At 40.3% G+C, this 22,758-nt stretch overlaps 3 protein-coding genes, 1 long non-coding RNA gene and 1 pseudogene across 10 annotated transcripts; 3 read left to right on the top strand and 2 right to left on the bottom strand.

Moving 5' to 3' along the window:
- Positions 1-404: 404 nt before the first annotated feature.
- On the bottom strand, positions 405-2,590 carry LOC9268176 (uncharacterized). The gene is made up of 3 exons (XR_010742360.1): positions 2,349-2,590; positions 1,957-2,074; positions 405-942 (listed from the first exon to the last, which is right to left on the bottom strand). It is a non-coding gene; the product is annotated as an uncharacterized lncRNA (long non-coding RNA).
- A 1,154-nt stretch (positions 2,591-3,744) lies between these two features.
- Positions 3,745-8,826, top strand: LOC4343149 (uncharacterized). Of its 3 annotated transcripts, none has more exons than XM_015789416.3 (14): positions 3,745-3,972; positions 4,086-4,210; positions 4,315-4,516; positions 4,751-4,825; positions 4,912-5,004; positions 5,102-5,142; positions 5,573-5,686; positions 6,138-6,252; positions 6,346-6,536; positions 6,608-6,724; positions 7,020-7,100; positions 7,235-7,470; positions 7,725-7,764; positions 7,899-8,826. In XM_015789416.3, exons 2-14 carry the CDS (start codon positions 4,178-4,180, stop codon positions 8,472-8,474), a joined length of 1,914 nt encoding a protein of 637 aa, XP_015644902.1. In that variant the 5' UTR covers positions 3,745-3,972; positions 4,086-4,177; the 3' UTR covers positions 8,475-8,826. The 3 variants fall into 3 exon arrangements, with proteins under 3 accessions (XP_015644902.1, XP_015644904.1, XP_015644903.1); XM_015789418.3 differs by having other exon boundaries at positions 4,126-4,210; XM_015789417.3 differs by having other exon boundaries at positions 3,792-3,972; positions 4,113-4,210.
- A 1,058-nt stretch (positions 8,827-9,884) lies between these two features.
- Positions 9,885-13,666, top strand: LOC4343150 (uncharacterized). Of its 4 annotated transcripts, none has more exons than XM_015790009.3 (4): positions 9,896-10,053; positions 12,119-12,297; positions 12,413-13,165; positions 13,234-13,666. In XM_015790009.3, the coding sequence occupies exons 3-4, from the start codon at positions 12,436-12,438 to the stop codon at positions 13,413-13,415; spliced, it is 912 nt and encodes a 303-aa protein (XP_015645495.1). In that variant the 5' UTR covers positions 9,896-10,053; positions 12,119-12,297; positions 12,413-12,435; the 3' UTR covers positions 13,416-13,666. The 4 variants fall into 4 exon arrangements, with proteins under 4 accessions (XP_066168603.1, XP_015645494.1, XP_015645495.1 ...); XM_066312507.1 differs by having other exon boundaries at positions 9,914-10,053; positions 12,119-12,230; XM_066312506.1 differs by lacking the exon at positions 12,119-12,297 and having other exon boundaries at positions 9,885-10,053; positions 12,398-13,165.
- Positions 13,667-16,307: 2,641 nt separating this feature from the next.
- Positions 16,308-18,121, top strand: LOC107276053 (uncharacterized). 2 transcript variants are annotated; one of them, XM_015790011.3, is made up of 4 exons: positions 16,308-16,588; positions 16,962-17,120; positions 17,203-17,418; positions 17,538-18,121. In XM_015790011.3, exons 1-4 carry the CDS (start codon positions 16,367-16,369, stop codon positions 17,877-17,879), a joined length of 939 nt encoding a protein of 312 aa, XP_015645497.1. In that variant the 5' UTR covers positions 16,308-16,366; the 3' UTR covers positions 17,880-18,121. The 2 variants fall into 2 exon arrangements, with proteins under 2 accessions (XP_015645497.1, XP_066168605.1); XM_066312508.1 differs by having other exon boundaries at positions 17,263-17,418.
- A 1,309-nt stretch (positions 18,122-19,430) lies between these two features.
- Positions 19,431-22,627, bottom strand: LOC107281553 (disease resistance protein RGA5-like; annotated as a pseudogene).
- Positions 22,628-22,758: the final 131 nt, after the last annotated feature.

The following is a 22,758-nucleotide window of genomic DNA, read 5'->3' on the forward strand; positions in this document are numbered from 1 at the left end:
TTGAGTGGTGCACATTCAGTTGGAGTTCTTTCTTTCAGATTCAATGAAGTGTTGATTCTCTGTATGTGTGGACAGTCACAAATACAGTTGCTGTGGAGTTCTTTCTCTGTTTCCTTATCTGTATCTTCTGAAGTACTGAAGTACACAATCAGTTATTGCCCCAGTATGGATATAATCAGCAGGTTGTGAAGCAAACAAGCCAGCATGTTGTCATCCTTCAGGTTTACATATGAGCAAGAATTGACAACAGGCTCCAAAAACAGCAGTTTCAGATTCACCATGAGCAATGGTTATAAGCATGCACCATTGTTACTGAATTATTGACTGAAGTGATCACATGCAACAAAAGGCTCACAATCATCCATCACAAAAGTTTTTTTAACCTCAATGGATGACATATGGTATGACTGAGAATATAGAACAATCATTTCATCTTTTTATTAAACTGCAAATGTCAACTATAGCACGAGTGCCACTGACACCCTGGTGCTTTTCTTGCATCGATTTACATGACCACCATACTAGCAGCTGCAAAACAGAGCTGCTGTGCCCCTTATATCAGGATTCGTACTTAAAAGTGCATCTTACATTATATTTACATTTACTGAAGAATATACAAAACAAAAAGATCTAGCGTCATCAAGAATTTACAACAGTTTCACAGGCTCCAATGTGAAAAAAGAGTCAGCTATTTCTGCAAAACTTGTCAACTTCAAGCTGAACTCAGCAGGTCTTCAGTAAGCTGAACTTATCTCCTGAATCCTGATCTCCGCTTGTGCGAAAGTGTTGCATCTTGGATCATATATGCACAGGATTCCTGTGCATGGCAGCAATGACTTTACATTGTACAGGGGTCAGCTTCCTGTCTCTTGACAGCAGCACTTGTGCCGAGTGACTTCCACCAAATCCAATATCATCGTCTTTTGCAAACTGAAGTACTACCTAAAGTAAAACAAACAAAAAGGCAATCTGAGTGTAACAAAGTAGACTGGAACAACGTTATTAACTGAACATCTCAGGCAGAACATGCCACACCAATTACTGCTGCGGTTTTCCAACATTGTCAGTACCAATTAGCACTAGCAAATTCGTTAGTATTGAAGTAATTTAAAGACTGTCAGTGTCAAAAGGAAAGAAAAGGGATTATTAATAAGGTACTGCCCATAAAAGGGGAACATCTATGACCAGAAACTAGTACACAATCTAGTAAGGCCAGGTCTCCCATGGTAAACTGAGATCGAAGGGAAGGTACTTCAGTAATTCCATATAAGGCCAGGTTTTCCAATATTATCAGTAGTTCAGTAGCAATTAACACCAGCAAAGTATAAAACTGAGGCAATATTGAAATAATTTGAACATACGAAATTCCACAGAAAGAAGGGAATTATGCTATTACTGCTAGAAGGGGAATATCTATGAGGAAATAGTGCACAATCAGTAAGACCAGGTCTGCCATGGTAAGCTGAGAGCCTGAGACCTTGGAGACCTTTGCTATGTCAGAAAACATTTGGCTAATGCTATGATTACTCCAAAACTCATTAACTGCAAACTGAAGTGAGTAGCAAAATATTACAACATTACACCATGCCACCATTTTGTAAACTCAATAGGCTTCCTGTCAACAGGCCAACCCCTGCAAAGATGTCTCACCTCCACTTCTGCAAAAGTGCTTGTTCTTGGATCATTGCGTCAATTGCAGAAGAAGCGAATTAGTGGGTCGCACAGTAAGAGCTTGCCTCATTTAGTAGTCTGATTCCTTAGTTTCTGTCAGTAGCTTAGGTCGAATTGTCGGTTTTTTTTTCCTTTGTTCCAGTCGTTTGACCATTGTGCTCAACACACAGGATGTGTTTGATGTTTTATAAACCTTTTTGTTCGGCTTGATGCAATGATGCCCAAATCTTTTACTTATTCCTGAAAAAAGGTGATTATCCTCTCATCATAAAATGCCAGAAATACCTTTTCATTGTACAGGGATACTTCATTATTCAGTGACTGAAGAGTGAAGAGTAGCACTTGCGCCAAGTGGCTTCCACCAATTTTAATCTCCTGACATTTTTCCAAACTGAAGTACTATCTACAATTAAGCAAACAAATATAATCAATGTGAGGGTAAGAAATTTGGCAGAAGCGAAGTTATTAGTTATCTGCAGAAACTTCACATTCCAGGTAGATTGGCAGAAGTTGCCACACACTACTAGTTCAATTCAGTGATAAAACTGCCGTCATGGTTTTCCAACATCATCATCAGTAGTTCAGTGCGCAGTACCAAATTACTACTACCAATTAGCATCAGCAGAGCACAAAATCCCCACCAATGCCAAGCCATCACATGAGAGAGGAATGGATACCTCCGATTCGATTCGAGGACCGAGATGGGGGGCCGGCCGCGCGCGCCGCCGCTCCAGACCTGCTCGCAAGGAGGCCGCACACACAGGAGGATGCTAGGGTGGGGGGTCGCCGTGTTAACACCGAGAGCCAGCTCGCCGTCACCGGCCGGGAGCGCGAGGAGGCGGGAGAAGTGCAGGTTGGCTCTGCTGATCGGAGATGGAGGGGAGGGGGAATCGACGGGGGTAATCGCCATTTTCTCTCTTCTTCTTCTTCTTCTTCTTCTTCTTTTTTTTATCTTTTTCTTTTGAATTTAAGCCCGATTCGGCAGATTTTCGACCCTAGACACTCCGAGATTCGTGCACATTACATCGTTCTTTCCACTCTGGCAAGCTCGTTGATTTTCAACGACTGCGACCCCGACCGGTTGGCTATCAGGGATGAGGTATAGGCGGAGACAGAGAAAGTTACTCGGATTTAAAGAGATAGCGGTGAGTGGCGGTAGCCTCGTAGTGGGCGGTGAGACGGCGGCGATGATTAAGCCAAAGAGTCGACTGCGAGTGGTGTTATAGTGGGTCGGTATTGATGATAGGGATAAAATAGAGTGAGTGGTTAGCAGGTAGAGACAGTGACGATGCAACAAGCGAGGGGAGCCGTCAAAGATGAGGAAGACAACAGGAATACACCACCGGGTTAAGGAGGATAGGCGGGGACGAGGGAGAGAATGTATGATGGGCTTTGCTAACACTAGCGAAGCCACACATAAGCTTTGCTAACACTAGCGAGGCCACACACAATGACCTAGTGAGGAAGCGGAGGTGGAGAAGTGGCAGCATGTGGGACTGTGAGAGTTAGGAGGGAGGAGATAGAAATTAAGATTGTGGTACTGTATAAATCTTAAAACGATTCAAATTTATAAAAAAAAATTGTGTGTTTCCGCCAAATGTCAAATAGATTAATAGGTAATTCTTTTATTTTTATTTCCTTCCTCGTACTCTCTCCCAAAATCTCTCTCGTTCATACTCTTTCAACATAACTTCACGAGTAAATCCTTATTTACTAATTGAGAAATTTATGTTGTTTTTGCCCTTAGCATTTAAATTATCACGGACCATATGACTAAAATCTTCCCTTTATAACATTTCAATATTACCCCCTCCTATTTTTAATATACAACACTACTGATTTTTAACCCGGCGCTTAACCGTTTATTTTATTAAAAGTATAAACATAAATATTATTTATTTTTACTTGTTTTATCATAAAAAGAAAATATAAAATTAGCTTATATTTTTACATATTTAAACTAAATTTTTAATAAGATTGAACGTGTAAAATGTTACGTGAAATTAAATGGTTTCGTACATTTTAATATTTTAAAAAATAGACTTAAAAATAGTAAATGTCAAAAATGCCCTTGCCTCCAACCATCTCCGAACTCCGATCAGCATAGCCGTGCCGGAGGAGAGGCACGCACGTGCAGCTTTTCCCCCCTCCTCCAGCGTCGTCTCGCCTCCGCGCGCTCCCCGCCGGCGACGGCCCCGCCCCCTTGCCTCCTCTCTCGCGAGCACGGCCGCCGGCGAGCAGGTCTGGAGCAGCGACGCGCGCGGCCGGCCCCCCCATCGCGGTCCTCGAATCGAATCGGAGGTATATATCCACTCCTCTCTCGTATTCCTACTCCCCACTCCACGCCACTTCATGTCTCGGCGTGGCATAGATTTGAGAATTCCATCCTTTACATGGACTGATTTCTCATCCAGCTTCTTCCGGATTTTTCTCTGATTAAGAGCAATCTGTTAGTTCCGCTCCTGGTTCACTGAGGAATAATTTGCCGTGGGATGCATCAGTAACAATGGAAGAACTTCATGACTGTGTGGTCCAGTTGGTTAGTGCTTGCTATATAATTTGAAAAAAAATCTGTTAAATGTTAATTATGCGAGTTAGTGAAATGGATGGTTCAGTTCGGCTGATACTGCTATTGGTTGATAGAGGAGCAATCCTCAGCGGTGCAGGGACACCGTTTATGTTGGCTGTGGTGCTGGATTTGGGGGTGACCGGCCCATGGCTGCTCTCAAGTTGCTGGAGAGAGTCAAGGAACTTAACTACCTTGTGCTCGAGTGTTTGGCCGAGCGAACTCTCGTGGATCGCTACCAAATCATGATGTCGGGAGGAAAAGGATATGATCCCCGAGGTATACACTTTTCAATTCTAAAAGTATGCAGTATCTGTTTTCTCTGTTTTTGAGATTGTGGAGAGTACTTTGCCCCAAATCATAGAGAAGCTTATGTGATTTTTGTACTGTATAGCTTATTTGTGTATTTTTCTCTGGAGGAGAAGACTAGAAATTTATTTTACTGTGTTGTGTTTAGTATTTTAGATAAGATTTCTTTTTTAGTGCACCTTTTCTTAATATGGTCACATGCAGTTAAGGAGTGGCTGTCTGTGCTTCTACCCTTAGCCTTGGATAGAGGAGTTTGCATAATAACTAACATGGGCGCTGGTAAGACATTGCAAACTATAGTTTGGTATTGCCTAATTTGTTCTTTTGCTTGTTTAGATAATGTATGTGCCTTTGGAATTTATCAGTGGATCCACTTGGAGCTCAAGAAGAAGTTCTGGAGCTGGCATCTAATTTGGGATTGGAAATAACAGTCGCTGTAGCTTATGAAACATCTTCAGGTACTTTTGGTTTCTTCTTGTGCTAGTAAGGCCTAGCATGGGTTACATGATTCAGTCGTTCAAGCTGGATTCAAGCTTAGTTTGGCTCTTTTTTCAGGAAATTCTGTATTTTCTAATGAATCAACTGGGGTGCGACAGGTAATCTATTTTGATTTCTCTGACACGTTTTGACATCATGTTAGTCCATTTCCTTCTAACAACCTTAATGCTTTTTAAACATACGACAATTACCCACAATTGATCAGTATTCAGTAGCATCCAAAATTTTGAAGTTACATTATGCGAGTTACCTATTTTTAATGTACGTGCCATGTGGTTCAGCCATAGAAAACTTTGGTCACATGAGGTGGACTTTTGATTATTACTGGGAGATGTAGATAAACTTAATCAAATAGAAATTTACTCATCAGGAGATGCTATGCCCTAGTTTTGATTATTAACATATATTTCTCTTGCCTTATTTTGATACAGGTGTTGTTTTAACCATTTTTCACTCAAATGTGCTTATGTTCAACCAAAATTTCCTATTTTGGTTATCTATTTGATGGTAGTTTTGTTGTATGTGAAGGGCGGAAGCACATATCTTGGTGTGGCCTCAATTGTACACTGCCTAGAAAATGGCAAACCACAAGTTGTTATTACTTCTCGGGTTGCTGATGCTGCGCTGTTCTTAGCACCTATGGTATGCTTTGAATAGCTTGTTCAGTTGTTCTTATGTTCGCAAACAATATAATGACTATTTTAACTCTCTTTGTGCCAATGTAAATGTTAAAGTGGATATTGCTTCAGGAACAGGGTGTTCTGAATTGTTTTGCAACATGCATGTAAAAGAAAATATGTGATTAGGAAATCTCGAAAGCTCAGTTATTAGCATGTCTATCCTGCGGATAAATACACAAAGATTTGACATATGTTTTATGGTAACTGGCTCAAATTAAACATGATGCATAAGTTTGGAGATTCTTCTGGTTTCCTTGATATATAAAAGCTGACCCTGTCATTTTGTCAGCTACTCAGCTTTTTGTTATGCTCATTTTCTTTAGATTATGCAAAGTAGTAATGCAATTAAGGCTGATTTTCTCCAATACCATATTTGTTTAGTTAATCCTTTCCTCTCTCCCTTTCAACATAAGGTATATGAATTAGGTTGGAATTGGAATGACTTTGAGGAGTTGTCACAAGGGACATTGGCTAGCCATCTTTTGGAATGTGGATGCCAACTCACTGGAGGGTATTTCATGCACCCTGGTACAGTTCTTCTTTCAAAATCACTAGGATGATGATTTTTCACTACAGTTATGATTCATGTTCATTTTATGCTCTACTTGTGGTAAAGAGCAGGAGATGCATATCGAGATTTTTCTTTTGAACAGCTTCTGGATTTGTCTCTTCCATATGCCGAAGTCAGTTACAAAGGAGAAGTGTTTGTTGGAAAGGCAGAGGGCAGCGGAGGTCTTCTAAGCTACAGCACATGTGCAGAACAGCTTCTGTACGAAGTTGGAGATCCTGCAAACTATATTACTCCTGATCTGGTGAGACCAAATGCCGGTTTCAGTTCTAGGTAGCTTCTTTTCTGAACAGTTATAATATTTTCTTGGATCAGGTTGTAGATTTCCGTGATGTGAAGTTCCAGCAAATATCAAAAGACAAGGTCCAGTGCAAAGGAGCAAAACCATCCAATCCTTGCTGGCCCGAGAAACTCCTCCAATTGCTTCCTACTGTATGTTTTACTTTAATTGTCAGTTATTTGAATTTTTTCATTTAACTTTTTGTTCAACTTAGCATCTGAACACATAGTATTGACATGTGACATAATATTTAAACTCCATAAATGCACTGCCTTGAGGTTTGCGTAGTATTTGAATTAGTTGTCGTATAGCTGAAATTTGATTATGGTCTTTTTATATTTGAAGTAAACAATAGTGTTTCCGAAATGGCTTGGATAAATAGTACTTTTTAACATCAGCTACAGATAGTTTGTCAAGTGGGTCACTTAATCCACATATTTTATATAGGAGAGCGGATGGAAAGGCTGGGGAGAGATATCATACGGTGGCCAAGAATGTTTGAAGCGAGCTCATGCAGCAGAATACCTCGTAAGTCCATGAAAGTACTTCCCATATTTTCTTCAAATAACCCCTGATGTGTTAAGAATTGAAATATATGTTTTACACTACAAGTGATAACACAAAGGCAGTTTAACCACTTGCATCTTTTCTTCTGGAATTAGGTTAGGTCATGGATGGATGAAACATATCCTGGCATTGAAGGAAAAATTATCTCATACATAATAGGATATGATAGTTTGAAAGCCATTGGAGATAACAAAGACAGTTCTGTCAAACAAGTGATGGATGTCAGGTTCCGGATGGATGGGCTATTTGAGCTGGAAGAACATGCTATCAAATTTGTTGAAGAGTTCATTGCACTTTATACAAATGGGCCGGCTGGTGGTGGCGGCATAAGGTATTTACAAGTATTCTTTGCTTTTATCAACAATGCTCAGATCTAGATGCTGCCTTGTAGTTGAGAATAGCATAAGTTCATGCACAGAATTATGCACCGCTCAGATGGATGAGCTATACCGCTATACTAAAGCTAATCATGTGAGAGCTCATGAAAACTACTGTATTTGCACTTTTAATGGAGAAGGTGTCTGCAATTTTCTCTTGTTTCTGAACTTGCAAAACCATCTGACATGTTTGTTTCATGATTTACAGCACTGGGCAGAAGAAGGAAATAACTCTGCAGAAAATACTGGTATGGATAATCACTGTACTTCATTCCAGGAGAGATTACAAATGTTCATATTTTTGGGTTCTACCAGAGAAAACATTTAGAGATTATAACACATAGATTTCTACGGATGACACTGAGATTTGTATTTTGTACAGGTTGATCGGGAGAAGATCTTTTGGCAAGTAAATATGAAGAAATCAAGTATTCCTTCTCCACAGAATCAGGCTACGAATGCTGACAAGGGTCAAATGTGTGATCAACAACAACACAAGTGCCCAAGAAGGTGTGCAATGGGCACTCTTCCCTTGAACACAAACATGGACACACTGCCATCTGCTGTTCCTTCTCCATCTGGAACAAAGATTCCTCTATACCACGTAGCTCACAGCAGGGCCGGTGATAAAGGGAATGATTTGAATTTCTCCATCATTCCGCATTTCCCTGATGACATTGGTCGGCTGAGGGCAGTGATCACTCGAGATTGGGTCAAGAATGCTGTTTCACCCCTTCTTGATTCCTCCTTGTTTCCCGCTGATCGAGCAAATCAGGTTCGGTATGATCCGCTCGAGAATGTAAGTATTGAGATTTATGATGTCCCAGGAATCAGCTCCCTGAACGTTGTCGTGAGGAATATCCTCGATGGCGGTGTGAATTCTTCGAGAAGGATTGATCGGCACGGGAAAACTCTATCAGATCTCATCTTGTGCCAGAATGTTGTCTTGCCTCCGTGATCGCAGATATCTATCTGGTTCTGTAGCTTCCGACCGGGGCTTTTAGAAGCTTGAAAATTTGGCATGCAAATAGCCAGAGGTGAACCGATCCCTTTACCTTCATGAAGCTGCATTCGCTTATTGTATGTACCATGAGAAAAATACCAAGAACCGTCAAGTATGTGCATTTCCAAGACATACCTTGGTTGCTATATTAGTTGATGAGATTTTAATGAGTTCCAACAAATCTTCGATGTCATCTCTCATTAGTAAGTACCATTCCAAATTAGTCAACTCTACTTTGATATCGAGTTTGTGAATAATGCCGTTTGGATTGAGCTGGCTAATAAATCAATTCAGCTGTTGCTACGTTCTTCCTGGCGTCCTGCTGTTGCCATTAATTTGTTTCTACTGTTTTTGGCAATTGGCAGCTAGCACAGCCTCTTTGTTTTGCCATGAAAGCTATAGCTGGAACTCCTCGCCGCAAAAAAAAAAAAGAAAAAGAAAAAAGAAGAAGCTATATATATAGTAAGAAAAGAAAAGAAAAGAAAAGAAAAGAAAAGAGAAAGCTATAGCTGGAACATTTGGAATATATTGCACGCTGTTCGCCGGTGAAATCTGTTACTACAGAACATCCTGGTAACAGTATCATTTGATAGCACAATATAAGGTGTTTTGCTGGCTGGCTGCTCACTGGCCATAATGTGGGGACCACATTCTAAACTTATCTTCAAAAGGTTGTGGAAAACCATCCAAAAAGAAGTGTTGTTTTGATCTAAACAAGTCCAGATCAACATTGTTTCAACCATTCCACTTTCTATACACATACATGATGAAATTAACCAGTAAAAATAATATGTTGGGAGAGGGTGAGCGAAATTCAATCCTACTATAGTGTGGGAGATGTATTAATAAGCTAGAAGAGAGCGAGAGAACTCAATGCTACTACAATATGGGGATTTTTCCCCACTCAAAAAAAGAGAAATAGAGAGGTGTTTCACCATCATAAAGAGTCCGATTCATGAAGGAAAAGTAGTCGAGATTTATCATAACAATACCCAACACGGAACTGAAGATAAACACTTCAAGTCACTTGGGTATACACATGTGCAGAGTGACTAAGCAGAAGACCAAACACCTGGTACATACCACAGATAGCGACAACACCAACTCATACTATATTGAACCTTTATCACTTTATAGATGGATGACGCAATTCCTTAAGAGCAACTCGCATGCCCGTTAGAGGTCTCAAGGGGAGCGTGTAGATGTAACCATATTTGTCATTTAATTTTAGAAATAGAAAGGGAATAGACATATCTCTACGCAATAAATAGTTCTCACCTACGAAGCGAGGGGATCCTCACCCTTATTCTAGCAAATAGTCCATTCCCCATATACATTTTATTTAAACCTTCTCCTTGCTACTATTGAGGAATCCCAAGCAAGTTCTAGTATTTTCCTCTTCCTTTCTTGGTCTTTGAGGGGATAAAATTCAAGAGAAGATCTCTAGGTTCGTCAAACATATTCTTGAATCTTCGCTTGTGTTTCTACGATATCCTCGACAACATCTCCATCTACATGCACGCAGATCTAGTTGGTAAGAGAGATTTCTTCATATCACTCTCCTTCTCAATCTGTGTAAGTAGCTAGTTATTATAAAGGGTGATTACGACATAAGGTAAACTGATTTGTAGTAGAATTCTGTTCGTCCGATAGCTTAAGTCATAGTTAGTGGATTAATTGGTATACTCATTTAGATTTTCTTTCCGTAAGTTGATGAAATAGATGAGACCTATGTTCCATATGTAATTTAGAAAGGAATGTGGCATAGTAAATTACAAGTTGCAACCCCATAACTAAACTAAAATATACTAGATCCTGGATTTTTAAGGGCATGGTTAGGTATTTCCGTACTTGTGGCCTTAACTATAGGGAAAAGAAAAATTGGTGGAGTTCTGCAGGAAAATAATGTCAGCCTAACTGGCCTCATGATTCTAGCTGCCTACTTGATTGGCGAATTTGCCTTCCATCCTTGCCAAGTAGGCTAACACGACTAGTTGCTACACCACATAGTTTGGTGTGATGGACTTGGCTAGTTGTCCTAGCATGCAAAAATCACCACTTGGTTTGGCATGGCCCCATAAGAGGTAATTCTGGCCCATCCCATACTTTCCTCTACCCCAAAAGCTAACTTCAAACTATAAATATCTTGGCCTCACCCCGACCCCTGACACACATCGTTTCTCAAGCTGGTGGTCTAGGGCAGTGAATGACACCAACAAAGAAAGGAAGAAATGGCTAAACCCGCCTATAATTTTGGTGGCTTATTGGGAAATTTGGAATCACAGAATGATTGTGTTTTTAGTGGCTCAATTCTGAGGGTGTCAATGGTGCTTCAATCAGTAGCATATGAAGGCACAGTTTGGTGCTTAGCTAGAACTTCAAAGCTCTGAGAGGTCTTGGCTAGGTCGATGGCCCTTGCGGGTTAAATGGTCTTGTTTACCTGTTTTTGAGTTTTTTGTAACTTGTGTTAATGTTTAGGGTGGGGATTTTTCGGATTTCCCTCCCTGTGTATATCTTCTTCTTCTTATTAATAAAATGATACGCAGATCTTCAGTGTGTTCGAGAAAGAAAAACTATATATATACATCACCTAATGAATGATGGTTTTTCTCATGAGGGTAGGGATGGGGGTTGAGGATTACGTACCCATGGTCCAACTACATCGATAGGGGTGCTTAATTAGCTTCAATCCTGACAATATGAAACCTGTACCTTGTTTTGTTTTAATCTATCTGGACATAATGAATCCACTAAAAATCAATCAAAACAAATGAGATTTTATAGGTTTTTGCCTGGATGAATGGAAAGATGGATTAACACGCATCCAAAACTTTTCTCATTTGTTTTGGACTATGGTATGAGTAAATCATATCATTGCATTAGGTATTTATTGAAAAATGATGAAGACACAAACTTCATTTTTAATGTATATTATTCAGCAAACTGTAAATATCCTTCTCCTAAACAGTAGATTATTATTGAACATGAAATCAGCAGTAAAACAGTGCACAGGCTTTCTACAATGTGTATCCCTGTGCTGTTTACAAACTTATGATAATGGTTCTTCCAATAATCAAGACAAAACATGAAAGCCATCACTTAAGCTTCCTTTGGAATACATGAACTTTACAAGAAACAGTTTAATTCCAGTAGGAAAACGTGAAAAATTTCTGCCAAATAGAATATGCCTTACATAGGTTGTTAAATAGCAGTTATCTCCAACTAAAACTATTGATTATTAATCAATATATTTCATAGTGCTAAATACCAAGCTGTGCATTCTCCTGTTCTTCTGTGCTGAATGGCTGAATAACTGAATGATTTGTGATGATTATTTGAGGGTACAAGCTAACGGATTAAATATTATGAAGTTAGAAAATAGATTTAAAACAACATAATAAGAAATTCATATATAGAAAAGTTTTGGATGCGTGTTAATCCATCTTTCCATTCCTTGAAATTCTATTGGATGATCAGTGTCTTGCATTTCTATATTCTTCACTACTAGTTCATTCTTGTTTTTAAGGTATTTTTTAATGAGTTATCCACTCTAATTTACTTTGGTATTGTGCTGAAAAGCTATCTAATTTATGTTTTAGGAATAACCAGAAGAAACACTAGAGGGAAATAATTTCTCAAAAGGAAGATCATGCCAAAAGGGAAATCTTTTCATATGTCATTCATTTGCCTGCACCTCTTCCCCCTTTGAAAGTAACAGTTTATCTTAGTTTACCAAGCAGAAGGGCAATGAATTCATGTTAAAAATCAGTTGAATTCTGTCAGTACTGTTGTATTTACTTCCCCCCTTGATATTAGTAATTTGTAATTTGGATGCATATCTCAACAACCCTGTTTCAATGTCAATGAATTGAATGTAGTTTACTTTTTGTCAGGATCATCAGGAGATTCTGAACCTATGCTTCCCAAGATTCATGGAAAGCGTTCGGACCGCCCAAGGGGAAGGAATCATACACCTTGGGCACCACTTCAGGGGCTTCTGAACTCTGTAAGGAATATAAGAAAATATGTGAATGATCGGAGTGTTGGCTCAAAGATGATGAAATCAACTGAAAGAGACAGCATGTCAAGCAGTGCATCTGAAACGGCACCTAAATTAAAGGACAACAATGGTGAAGATACTAAATACAAACTTCTAGAAATAAAAACAGAGATCACTGAACGCATAGACCCAAAAACACGCGGTAAACGTTCGGCGCGCCACAGGGTAAAAGAGCCTGCATTGTGGACATCACAGGATGAGCTCCAGAAATTTGAAACTGGGAAGAACAGGAATGGTAATGAACAGGCTGTTTATTCAAGGAAGAGGAAGAAGACAGCTTCCAAGGGAGAGGCGAAAACCGGCACCGGTAACGATGTTACTGAGAAGACTGGTGTCCGAGTGATTGATACCTCAGCTGAGGTGAAGAACAGCACTAGTGAAAATACAAACCAGAAGGACGGTGTGCCAACTCTCAATACTCCAATGGACAAGAAACTTTCAGGTGCAGATGCATTTAAGCAGGAGGATGCCTTGATAGCTGATGATGCTGGAGCTGGCCTCAAGGACAGCAATGGTGCAGCTGCCAGTGCTCTTGATCAGCATGCCACTGGTGCCACCAATCCTATGGAGAACAAAGCAGACAATGGTAAGCTTTACACTGAACAACTTCAGCTCTGGATCAAAACAGTCCTGGTAAAAATTTTCTTGTTTCAGGTGTTTCAGGTGCAGAAGCAGCCCTAGCATCGATATACGGAGAGCCGTCCGAATGGGACATGTGTATCACATTTGCTGTCAAGCTGCTGATGGATGAGATGCCACTTCCTGAGGATGCCGCAGAAGTTGAAGAGTTCTTCAGACAAAGCATCACAAATATTGCAGGATCTTCTGTCCCCTAGGAAAGCTGCAAGAAATTACAGGATGAAGTGGAGATGCAACTCATATCTGCTTAATTAGCTGGGAGAAATTACTTCTAAAACAAATTAGCTGGGAAAACTTAATAAGATGCACTTGGCATCTGTAGTAGATTTGAAAGGAGATAATTTGCCTGTGATGTTTGTTAATTTGTGTGATGGATTGATGCGGTACCTTGTGGGAGAACAGATTGTCCCTTTGTGGTAAATGTCTTGAGTATGTTTATTGCGGTGAACTTTCCTGTTTTCTTAACGGTTCTGGGATTTGGACTGAAAGGTCCGAATTTGGGCGAATTTCGCCCATTTCTGTGAGGTTCGAGACACCATTTCACTCCCATTTCATCTGAAATTGGTTTGGTTTTGGTCAAATTTGTCACATTTGGTTCAAATTTCAGCCAAAATTTCCAAAATTCGTCCATTTTGGTGGAACCCGAATTTTTGTTGCTGTAACCGGATTCCAAAACCTCTGGTTAATAACGAAGTAGACTTTAAAAGCTGTTCCTTTCTGTTTACGATGTTAACACCAAGAAAAGGTCTGAAAAGAGATAGAAACATGGCTGGTAAGTTCAGGCTTTCAGCATCCCAAAGAAAATGGATGTGTTCTTACTTATATTTCAATCTTTACTGTATGAAAGAACTTGGGCCCTGTTTAGATCCCACCGCAAAAATTTTCACCCTATCACATCGAACATTTGAACATCTGTATGAAGTATTAAATATAGGCTAAAATAATAACTAATTGCACAGATTGCGACTAATTTGTGAGACGAATCTTTTAAGGCTAATTGCTCCATGATTTGACAATGTGGTGCTACAGTAAACATTTGCTAATGACGGATTAATTAGGCTTAATAAATTCGTCTTGTGGTTTATTGACGAATTTTGTAATTAGTTTTTTTATTACTGCCCGAACACCCATGCGACGCTCTATATAATACCCGATGTGACACGTCAAAACTTTACACCCCTGAATCTAAACACCCCCTTGGTGGTGATGAGTATATTATCCTACCACCACCTCTAGATTGGTGGGATGCTCCATGAGTGGATAACATGTTATTTTCAGCTTATGACTTATGGTTGGTTCCCAAACTATCCCTAGACGCCGCCCCTAGTACCAATACTATCTGTAAATTTCTACACCGATATTGCATAGATGGCTTGTTTGAAGCTATTTCTAAATTTTAAAATATATATTATTTAATAATCCTTATAAAGAATTGTTCATAATTCAATCAAGTATATATATTAGTAATGCCACAACATGTGCAAGACAACTTTTCAGCCTCGTATCGCTCCTAAATATCTAGTTCCTTTGTCCTAAAAAGAATCAATTTCTGAAGAGGAGCATTTGTCATAGAAAAAAGCGATCTGTGATGCATTAAATGAGATAGCAGTACAGTCACAGCAGAGCAACCAGGATAGCAGTCTACCCACTTGTTCACGCAAACTTCTCTCCTCTCTCTCTCGTTTCTCTCGTCTACTCCCTCTCTCATTCACACACGCACTCTGCACGAGAGTAGTACTTGTGCACGGAAGTTTGTTTTTTTATTTGAATGATGGAATGGATGTTGTACTTATACAAGGGTATTTTGGTCTTTGATAATGGTAGCTAAAATTACCTCGGGCATCCAGGAATCACTATTTTTGGGGACAGAGGGAGTATGCACAGACAACATGTCTTAGAATCAACTTCAGGTCTTCAGCAAATCCACATTATTCATATCAAAATATTAGACTTTACATTTCAAACCCATCTCATTCTTAGGATAGGTGGGAAAAAATATTTTCCTGCTTATCCCCGATTTGTCCAGGACTAAGTGTCTCTTGACAATTATCTATCTGTTATTTTTCTCGTTAGTACTCTGCCAAACGTACCGAGTGTAGCCATTTTCCAATGAAATTTCTTAAGTGTCAAATATGAGAAATATTGCCTCAAACCAAATGAGCCAAGTAGCCAACCAAATAACCACCTTTTGCTCCACTGAAAAAGAGTAAATTTCACTTTGAATCATCTTTTATTATTGATGTTTTGCTTCGAATCACCCTTTAACCAATGTTTTTTTTATCTTATTTTTAACCTTTGTGGCACTTTAGGCCCCGTTTGGCACAGCTCTAGCTCCCAACTCCAACTTACCTGGAGCCGAAACTATGACAAACGGTCCAGATCCTCCCTTTTTTGAAGTGGAGGTAGCAGAGCTACTCCTAGAAAATGAACTACGTGGGTGGAGCTGGGTTTTTGCTGCTCTACAACTCTACTCCACCCCAAAAAACCCACTACCCTTTAATTTTTTGGTCTATTTACACAAAAATTCCACTCAACTACCCTTCACTCCTCCTCTCCTACCGTTCTTTCTCATCCCCCATCTTCCTCCCGATCCAACCTAGCTGCGGGGGCGGTGAACGGCCGGCGGCGCGCAGCGTGCCTGGGGATGATGGCGGCTGGCGGCCGGCGGAGCGCCTGGGGACGGCGAACGGCCGGCGGGCTGGCAACGCGCGGCCGGCGGCTGGGTTTTCTTTTTTCATTTTTTTCTTTTTTTTCAGATTTAGAGCTGAAACTTGCCAAACACTTTTTAACGAGTCTTCAACTCCAATAGGAGCTAGCTCTCACTGGAGTTGGAGTTTGGAGCCCTAGCAAACGGGGCCTTAGACCACTCCTCAACTCTTTTATACATCTACACCCTATTTGTCATACGTAGAAGAAATGATATTACATATAGCTATAAAAGTTCATTGTCGATTATAAGCCAACATATTTGAGATTATTTATATGCTTGAGAAAAGAATTCGATGGTCTAAACTAAAACATCGCTAACAAAATATAGCCTAAATTGATTTTTTTTATTATAAAAAAGACCCACCTTTGGCAGCAGCGACATGAAGGATTAGACTTCAGAGACGAGCGGTTCACGCGCGCGCGCCACTTCAGTTGCGAGATGCTCTTGGCCGCCGGGGCAGCGGCAGCTCACGCCCCGTCGCGTCGCCTTCCCCACTGCAGGCCCGGAGGCTGCGGCGGCGGGGCTCCTCCTCGTATCTGGGCGGCGGAGCTCGGGGCTCCGACCACGCTCCCGCTCCTGCGTCGTCGCTTTCTCGGCTGCTCATGCTCTCCCTCTCCCTCCCCCGGTGGCGACGAGGACGGTGCCCGCCAACTGTTCGATGTAATGCCTCCCTCGGGTAGTTGCATGATCGACTTTTTTGCTTGCTTACCGGCGTATCATGTTTGGTAGTTCTTGACATCTCCTTGAGGTGCTTTTACCGCATTAGAAGAATTTCTCTATGAACATCTAAAAATAGGATGGTAGAGATATACTTGTGGTTTGAAATGATCTTGGAGTGAAATTCGTGATTCTGTTGGTCTAGTATGATTGACACGTCCCGATGCCTGGTTGGTTGCCCAGTTTCCTCTATAAGGTTGACAACTTCAATTTGGTCTCCAGGCTATGATATCTGCAATTAATTATGATGTGAAATTGCAGTTGTGATTCTAAACTAGAAATCATTGTAAAATGATGCATTGTGATGATATTTCAGGAGTTTTCGGTGCTCTCTCCAAATATTCCTTGGGAGGTCGAGGATATATGGAGAACATTTGCAGCTTATTTCTTTATCTTTCATATCCCTTTCAGCTTTGGAGGGCTTGGTGTAGTGGCCGAACTGCTACATTGCCCTTCACTTGATCCACTCACCACAGTAAGTGGTATCGATTTTTTAGTACTTCGTTTTGATTGATTCATCTTAATATACATTATTTTAACTGCTTAGTTCATTTTAGGTTTCTTCCACGGTCGTTCTTCAATTGACAGAGCTTACTTTGGCTTTAGCACTATTGCAGTACTCCACGAAAAAGGATCATAAACTTTGGGCCTTCTTTCAAGGGAAGCTTTATCCACAACACAGCTGGGTAAAAGAAACTGTGCTAGGTTTGATATTTCTGATGACCGTGGTTTCACTCACAACCGTAGTAGCTGACAGATTGATAGGTCTTGAGGTCAGATGCAATTCAAGAAGTTCCACGTCAGGCCTATTATCAGGCTTGCTCAATTACAATACCATACTTTTATATTTCAATTAGTAAGGTGCTAATTCTTTGTTTCGATTCTACTGCAGGATACATATGATCCTATGTTAAGGGAAATACTTTCTGACAGTCCAACCTCTAGGCTATTGTGTGTTTTCCTATACTGTGTGATTGCTCCATTGTCAGAAGAAACCATTTACCGTGGATTCCTCCTAACAGCCCTGTCATCCTCAATGAAATGGAAGGATGCCGTAATTGTCAGTTCACTCATGTTCAGCATAGCACACTTCTCCATAAATAATTCATTCCAGTTGTTTGTCATCGGATGTATCACAGGGTTAGCTTATTCTCGAACTGGTACATTGGCAGCGCCGCTCACCATCCATTCATTATATAATGCTGCAATATTGCATATGACTTTGATGTCTTAACTTTCTTAGGGTTTCAGGTACATGCTAATTGTTTCCCCACTTTACTGCTGCTTCTTCACACGTAGGAGTTTTTTATTCACAATCCAAATTGTTTAAAATCAGTGTGCTATATGTGGTTAATAAGATGATGTAATCTTAGAATTATTGTTCCCTTTAGGCCTAAGTACATACCAATAATGTCAACTATCTTTTTTCAGTGACACCAAACGACCGTGCGGTGATTGATGACATATCTTTCTACCCTTCTTTCAGTTAGGCTATGAGAAGTGCTATTATTCTGAGTTCCACACATGTATTTTCTAGTTTTCGGCTGAATATGGATAATCTTCATGATATGTCCTGGACATTCTTTTTATGCCAATACACCATAACCATCTGAGAAAAAGGGTACTCTTAAAAAATTCAAAAGCAAGGCTGAATAACTAAAGATTAGGAAAATGATGCAAATGTTTGTAGCCTTTTTAAATATCAAAAGAAGAATCAGAAAATCTACGAATGCATGTGGATGGCTAAGGAAAGAGTAATAATTCAGAAGTTCTAAGAGTGAATTGTATGTAAGGATAGGCATATTTACCAAAGTTTCATTTTGGGCTACCCCTAACCAATAATTTTCACTTATGGCTAGGTATTGGTACCAATGTATTGCACTTTGAACCAGTGAGCCATGTGTCGGCAGGACTAAGAGATAAAATATGACACTAGCTAGATGGGGAGGAGTCGGAGGTGTGGTCCTCTTCTCCGTTCTCCCACACCAATGAGCTCCTTTACTCTCAGGCAACTTTTCTTTCTTGTGCAGTTTCCCACTGCCCCCTGCGCTTTAGCCACAAATCCCTGCGCCTTAGTCAATTAATCTTGTGTAACAAACATCCTTACACACGCACAATGTTAAAAAAAACTGCAAATTTTAGTACAAATTGAGTGTGACTTTTAAATTTCTTTGTTTTTCATTTACTACATTAATCTAGATTTATTTTTATGCTTATCTAGGCTATATTTTCTTTTACCAAAAATGTTATAATTTTTTTATTAGCATGATCTACAATAAAGTACCAATTCTTCAGAAAAGTAACTTGAGTTGTTTCAACCCAAAAAAAAAATCGACATGTAAGATGTTGAATGTTGATATACAAGTTAAAAAATGAGGTTGATAGGTAAGGAAAAAAAACAATTACTAACAAACAGATGCCCCCTTATCCAGTACAAATGATATCCGCCACACCAGAAATGTTTTTGAACATTTCATCTTGCTTTTCTCTATAGTCTAAATATTGAGTCAACTGGAGTTATAAATGACTGTTTTTAGGCTGGTGGTCTAATTGTCTAGTGCTAGTCTAGCTGAACTAAATTGTGGTCCTGAACTTTTAAAAGTTTAACTGTGGTCAGACCACAAGGAGGGTCTTCAAGTTAACTCAGGCTTGGTAGTTTGATTTTTTTTCTTTTTTGATTTTTGTAACCGTTCTCTCCCTTTGGTTATTGAACAAATATATGCAAGAAAGATTAATTGGAACATCCATTTAAATGAAATGAAGTCTTTGGACCAAATCATTGCCAAACCTCAAGCCCTTTAATTTGATACTGCTGAAAGAAATTACAGGAGCAAAGCTATATATGGAAGTGAAAAATAGATGTAACAATTGAGATCACAGCAGCAGTATGTGCATCAGTTAGCAAAAAAAAAATATTTATTCTTCATCACAAGGGTGCATATCGCCTATCAATCTGCAGCTTGGGACAATTAGGGATCGTGTCAACAGAAATCATAATGGCATTCACTGCAGCTTCAGCCTCCTCAGCGGTCAAGCCATAACAGTTAATATAGGCATACACCTTGGTGAGGCAGTAGAGATGCTGAATCCCAAAATCAAAGCTGCCATCCCAAGACTTCACTTGAAATGCACTGATCAGGATATGAAGGTACTCGAGCTTTGCCATAGATCCTGCCTCAAAAACCAATCCCATATGATAGCAGTGAATCTTAAAGAATGTTAGAGATTGGAATCCTTGGCTACTGATGGTGAGCTTCTCTTTAGGGGCCTCATCGGAGAATAGGTATAGAGTGAGGAGAGAAGGTATGCTTCCAAGCATCCTCAGATCTTCTTGGTTAATTCTTTTGACATATATATGCAAGTACTGAAGGTTTGCAAGGGATTCAGTCCAGTTTGGTATCCTGGAAATGGGATGCCATCGACCAATGTATAATTTCCGGAGTCTACAAGGAGCAAGGGTCCACAAATGTAGTGAGAAATCGTCTTCCTCGTCATGTCCATGGATATCAAGAGAAAGAGACTCAAGGTAGCATGTGCCTAGCTTGGTGAGAGAAATGGCCAGATTTTCCCTGTAAGTTTCTGCATTTCCTTGAAAGTCGACGTAGTTCCAAACTACCCTCAACACCCTTAGACTGGAGATCTTTCCTATCTCTTGCAGAAATGTTGAAGGATACATGAAAACAGAGAAACCTGTTAGCTCTTCCAATGCTTGCATATTTCCAATTCCATCAGGTAGTTTAACATGGCAATCAACAAGCAGATGCGCCAACCGTTGAAGCTGAACAATTGCTGAAGGCAATTCTTTCACATGAGTTGATCTGATGTCTAATGTCTCCAGATATTGAAGTTCCCGTATCTGACATGGCAGATCACTTATATCTGTCCCTTTGATGTTCAGATACCTCAACTGAATTAGTCTTCCTATACTTTTAAGATCATGGTTTTTCAATCCACTACAATTTTCAAGGTCCAACACACGCAGACCATAAAAACCCAGAAGAGGAGGCACCTGTCCAGCGTGCAAAAATGTCGTCAATGACCGGACATGGGATCTGAGCAGGTATGTTGGCATTGTGACACTTCCTTCACTGTTTTTATGGAATGATAGGCGACGAATCTTGCCAGTTGGAGTAGATGTGAGATCTGAAGCACCAACCATAGTAACAAAATTTTCTTCATTTGATCTGGACACGACGAAATCAAGGATGGTATCGTGCACTCGGCAAGCATGCACCTGACCATCATCCTCTATGTCTACTGGCTGGAGCAAGCTCCTATTGATGAGCTCATTGAAATAATTCTCTCCTATCTCATATAGGCTTTCCCCTTGTTTTGCATGAATGAATCCTTCAGCAATCCATCTACCTATTAGACGCTCTTTCTTTATCACATAATCTTCTGGAAATATACTCAAATACATTAAACATGTCTTTAGATGATGAGGAAGATCAAAGTAGCTGAGAGATAAAACCCATGCCATTGTTTCAATATCTGGACTGTTTTCTTGTGTATAATTAATTCGACTTTTCACCTTATCCCACTGGTCTAATGATTTTGGTTTGGTAGCCAGCAAACTTGATATAGAAATAATAGCCAATGGTAAGCCACCGCACTTTCTCAATATGTTATTGGCAGCTTCCCTCAATTGAGGAGGGCACCTTTCATCAGAATTGAAAATTCTTCTGAAAAACAATCTTTTGGAGTCAGTAGCACAAAGAGCTTTCATTTCATATACTTGATCACCATAAGAGCAGCAGCAAGATTTAGCTATTTCATTTATACGTGTTGTGGTGACTATTCTGCTACCTTGACTGTTCTTGACCAATGCACACTCAATTATTCTCCAAGTTTGTGCATCCCATATATCATCAATGACAAGAAAATATCTGTTTCACATGACTTTTAATTATCAACCAAGGATGTATTGATACAGAAAAGTTTGTTCCAAAAAGCAATAGAAAGGGAACATCATTTGAGCCTGTATTGTTTCTACAACTTATCTTCTAAGGATGCTAATTGTATCGTTTCTACATTTCGGTACCTCAATACTTAAAAGGCACCAAAATTAATAGTAAAAGAAATTGATTAATTTATGCTCCTTTTGTCGTAAGAAAACATTGGTTCTAGAATCCAAAACTGAAACCCAACATACCTTTTATCCTGGAGGTATTCTCTTAGCTTGTTGATTAAGTGATGTTCATCAGCCAATGCACCACCAATGGCCCCGGAAACATCAGAGAGGAATTTTGCCAGAACATGCTTCACGTCAGGATTTTGCGACACGGTCACAAAAGCGCTGCAATCAAACTGATTTTTAACTTCAAGGTAAACTTGGTTTGCAAGTGTGGTCTTGCCCAAACCTCCACACCCAACGATCGCCATTGTTCTGAGCCGTTGTGAGATGCCTCCTTGCGTATCCATTAGCCATTTGATGATCTTATCCTTTGGTCCATCGATTCCAACAAGTCTCTCCGCCTCCGTGTAGAGAGCGGACAATCGAGGATCAACTGATCTAGTTCTAGAACCGGAGGCATCTCTGTGCAGATGTGCTTCAGAGCTCATGCTGGAGATGTTCATCGTGTCGTACCTTCTGTACCGATCGCTCTCGTCCATGACACGAGCCTTCAGCTCTTGTATCCGCCCGCTGATCCGATGCGACAACTGTAGCCCCTTGATTCTCCATGCCATCTTCTTGATGACCCCGGCTTTCCCGGTGAGGGAGCCGAGGTGATGCACGAAGAGGTCGATGCAATCCTCGATGTCGTAGGCCATCTCCCGCACCCTGTCCCTCTACTCCTTTGTCTGGGCATCGATTTCCTCCATGTCTGCGAGCCTCTCAAGCATCGAGTTCATGCTGCGAAGCTCGCTCTCGAGGAACCTGATCTCCCCCCTTAACCCTTTGAGAGATTTGTGTTCGCTTCCGAGCAGGTCATTGAGCTTGAAGAGAAGAGAGTTCAGTGCCCCCGTCAGAGCGCTTACCATGGCTCCCTCCATATCGCTGCTGAGCTGAGATATTCTGCAGGTAGGCACAATGTTAGAGTTGTCCTAGCAAGTGTTACTATATGATTACTAGAAGAGACTATGCAAGTCTCTCTTCTTGAGATGCACACCAT

This window comes from Oryza sativa, chromosome 7 (assembly GCF_034140825.1).
Source record: "Oryza sativa Japonica Group chromosome 7, ASM3414082v1".
Taxonomy (NCBI): domain Eukaryota; kingdom Viridiplantae; phylum Streptophyta; class Magnoliopsida; order Poales; family Poaceae; genus Oryza; species Oryza sativa.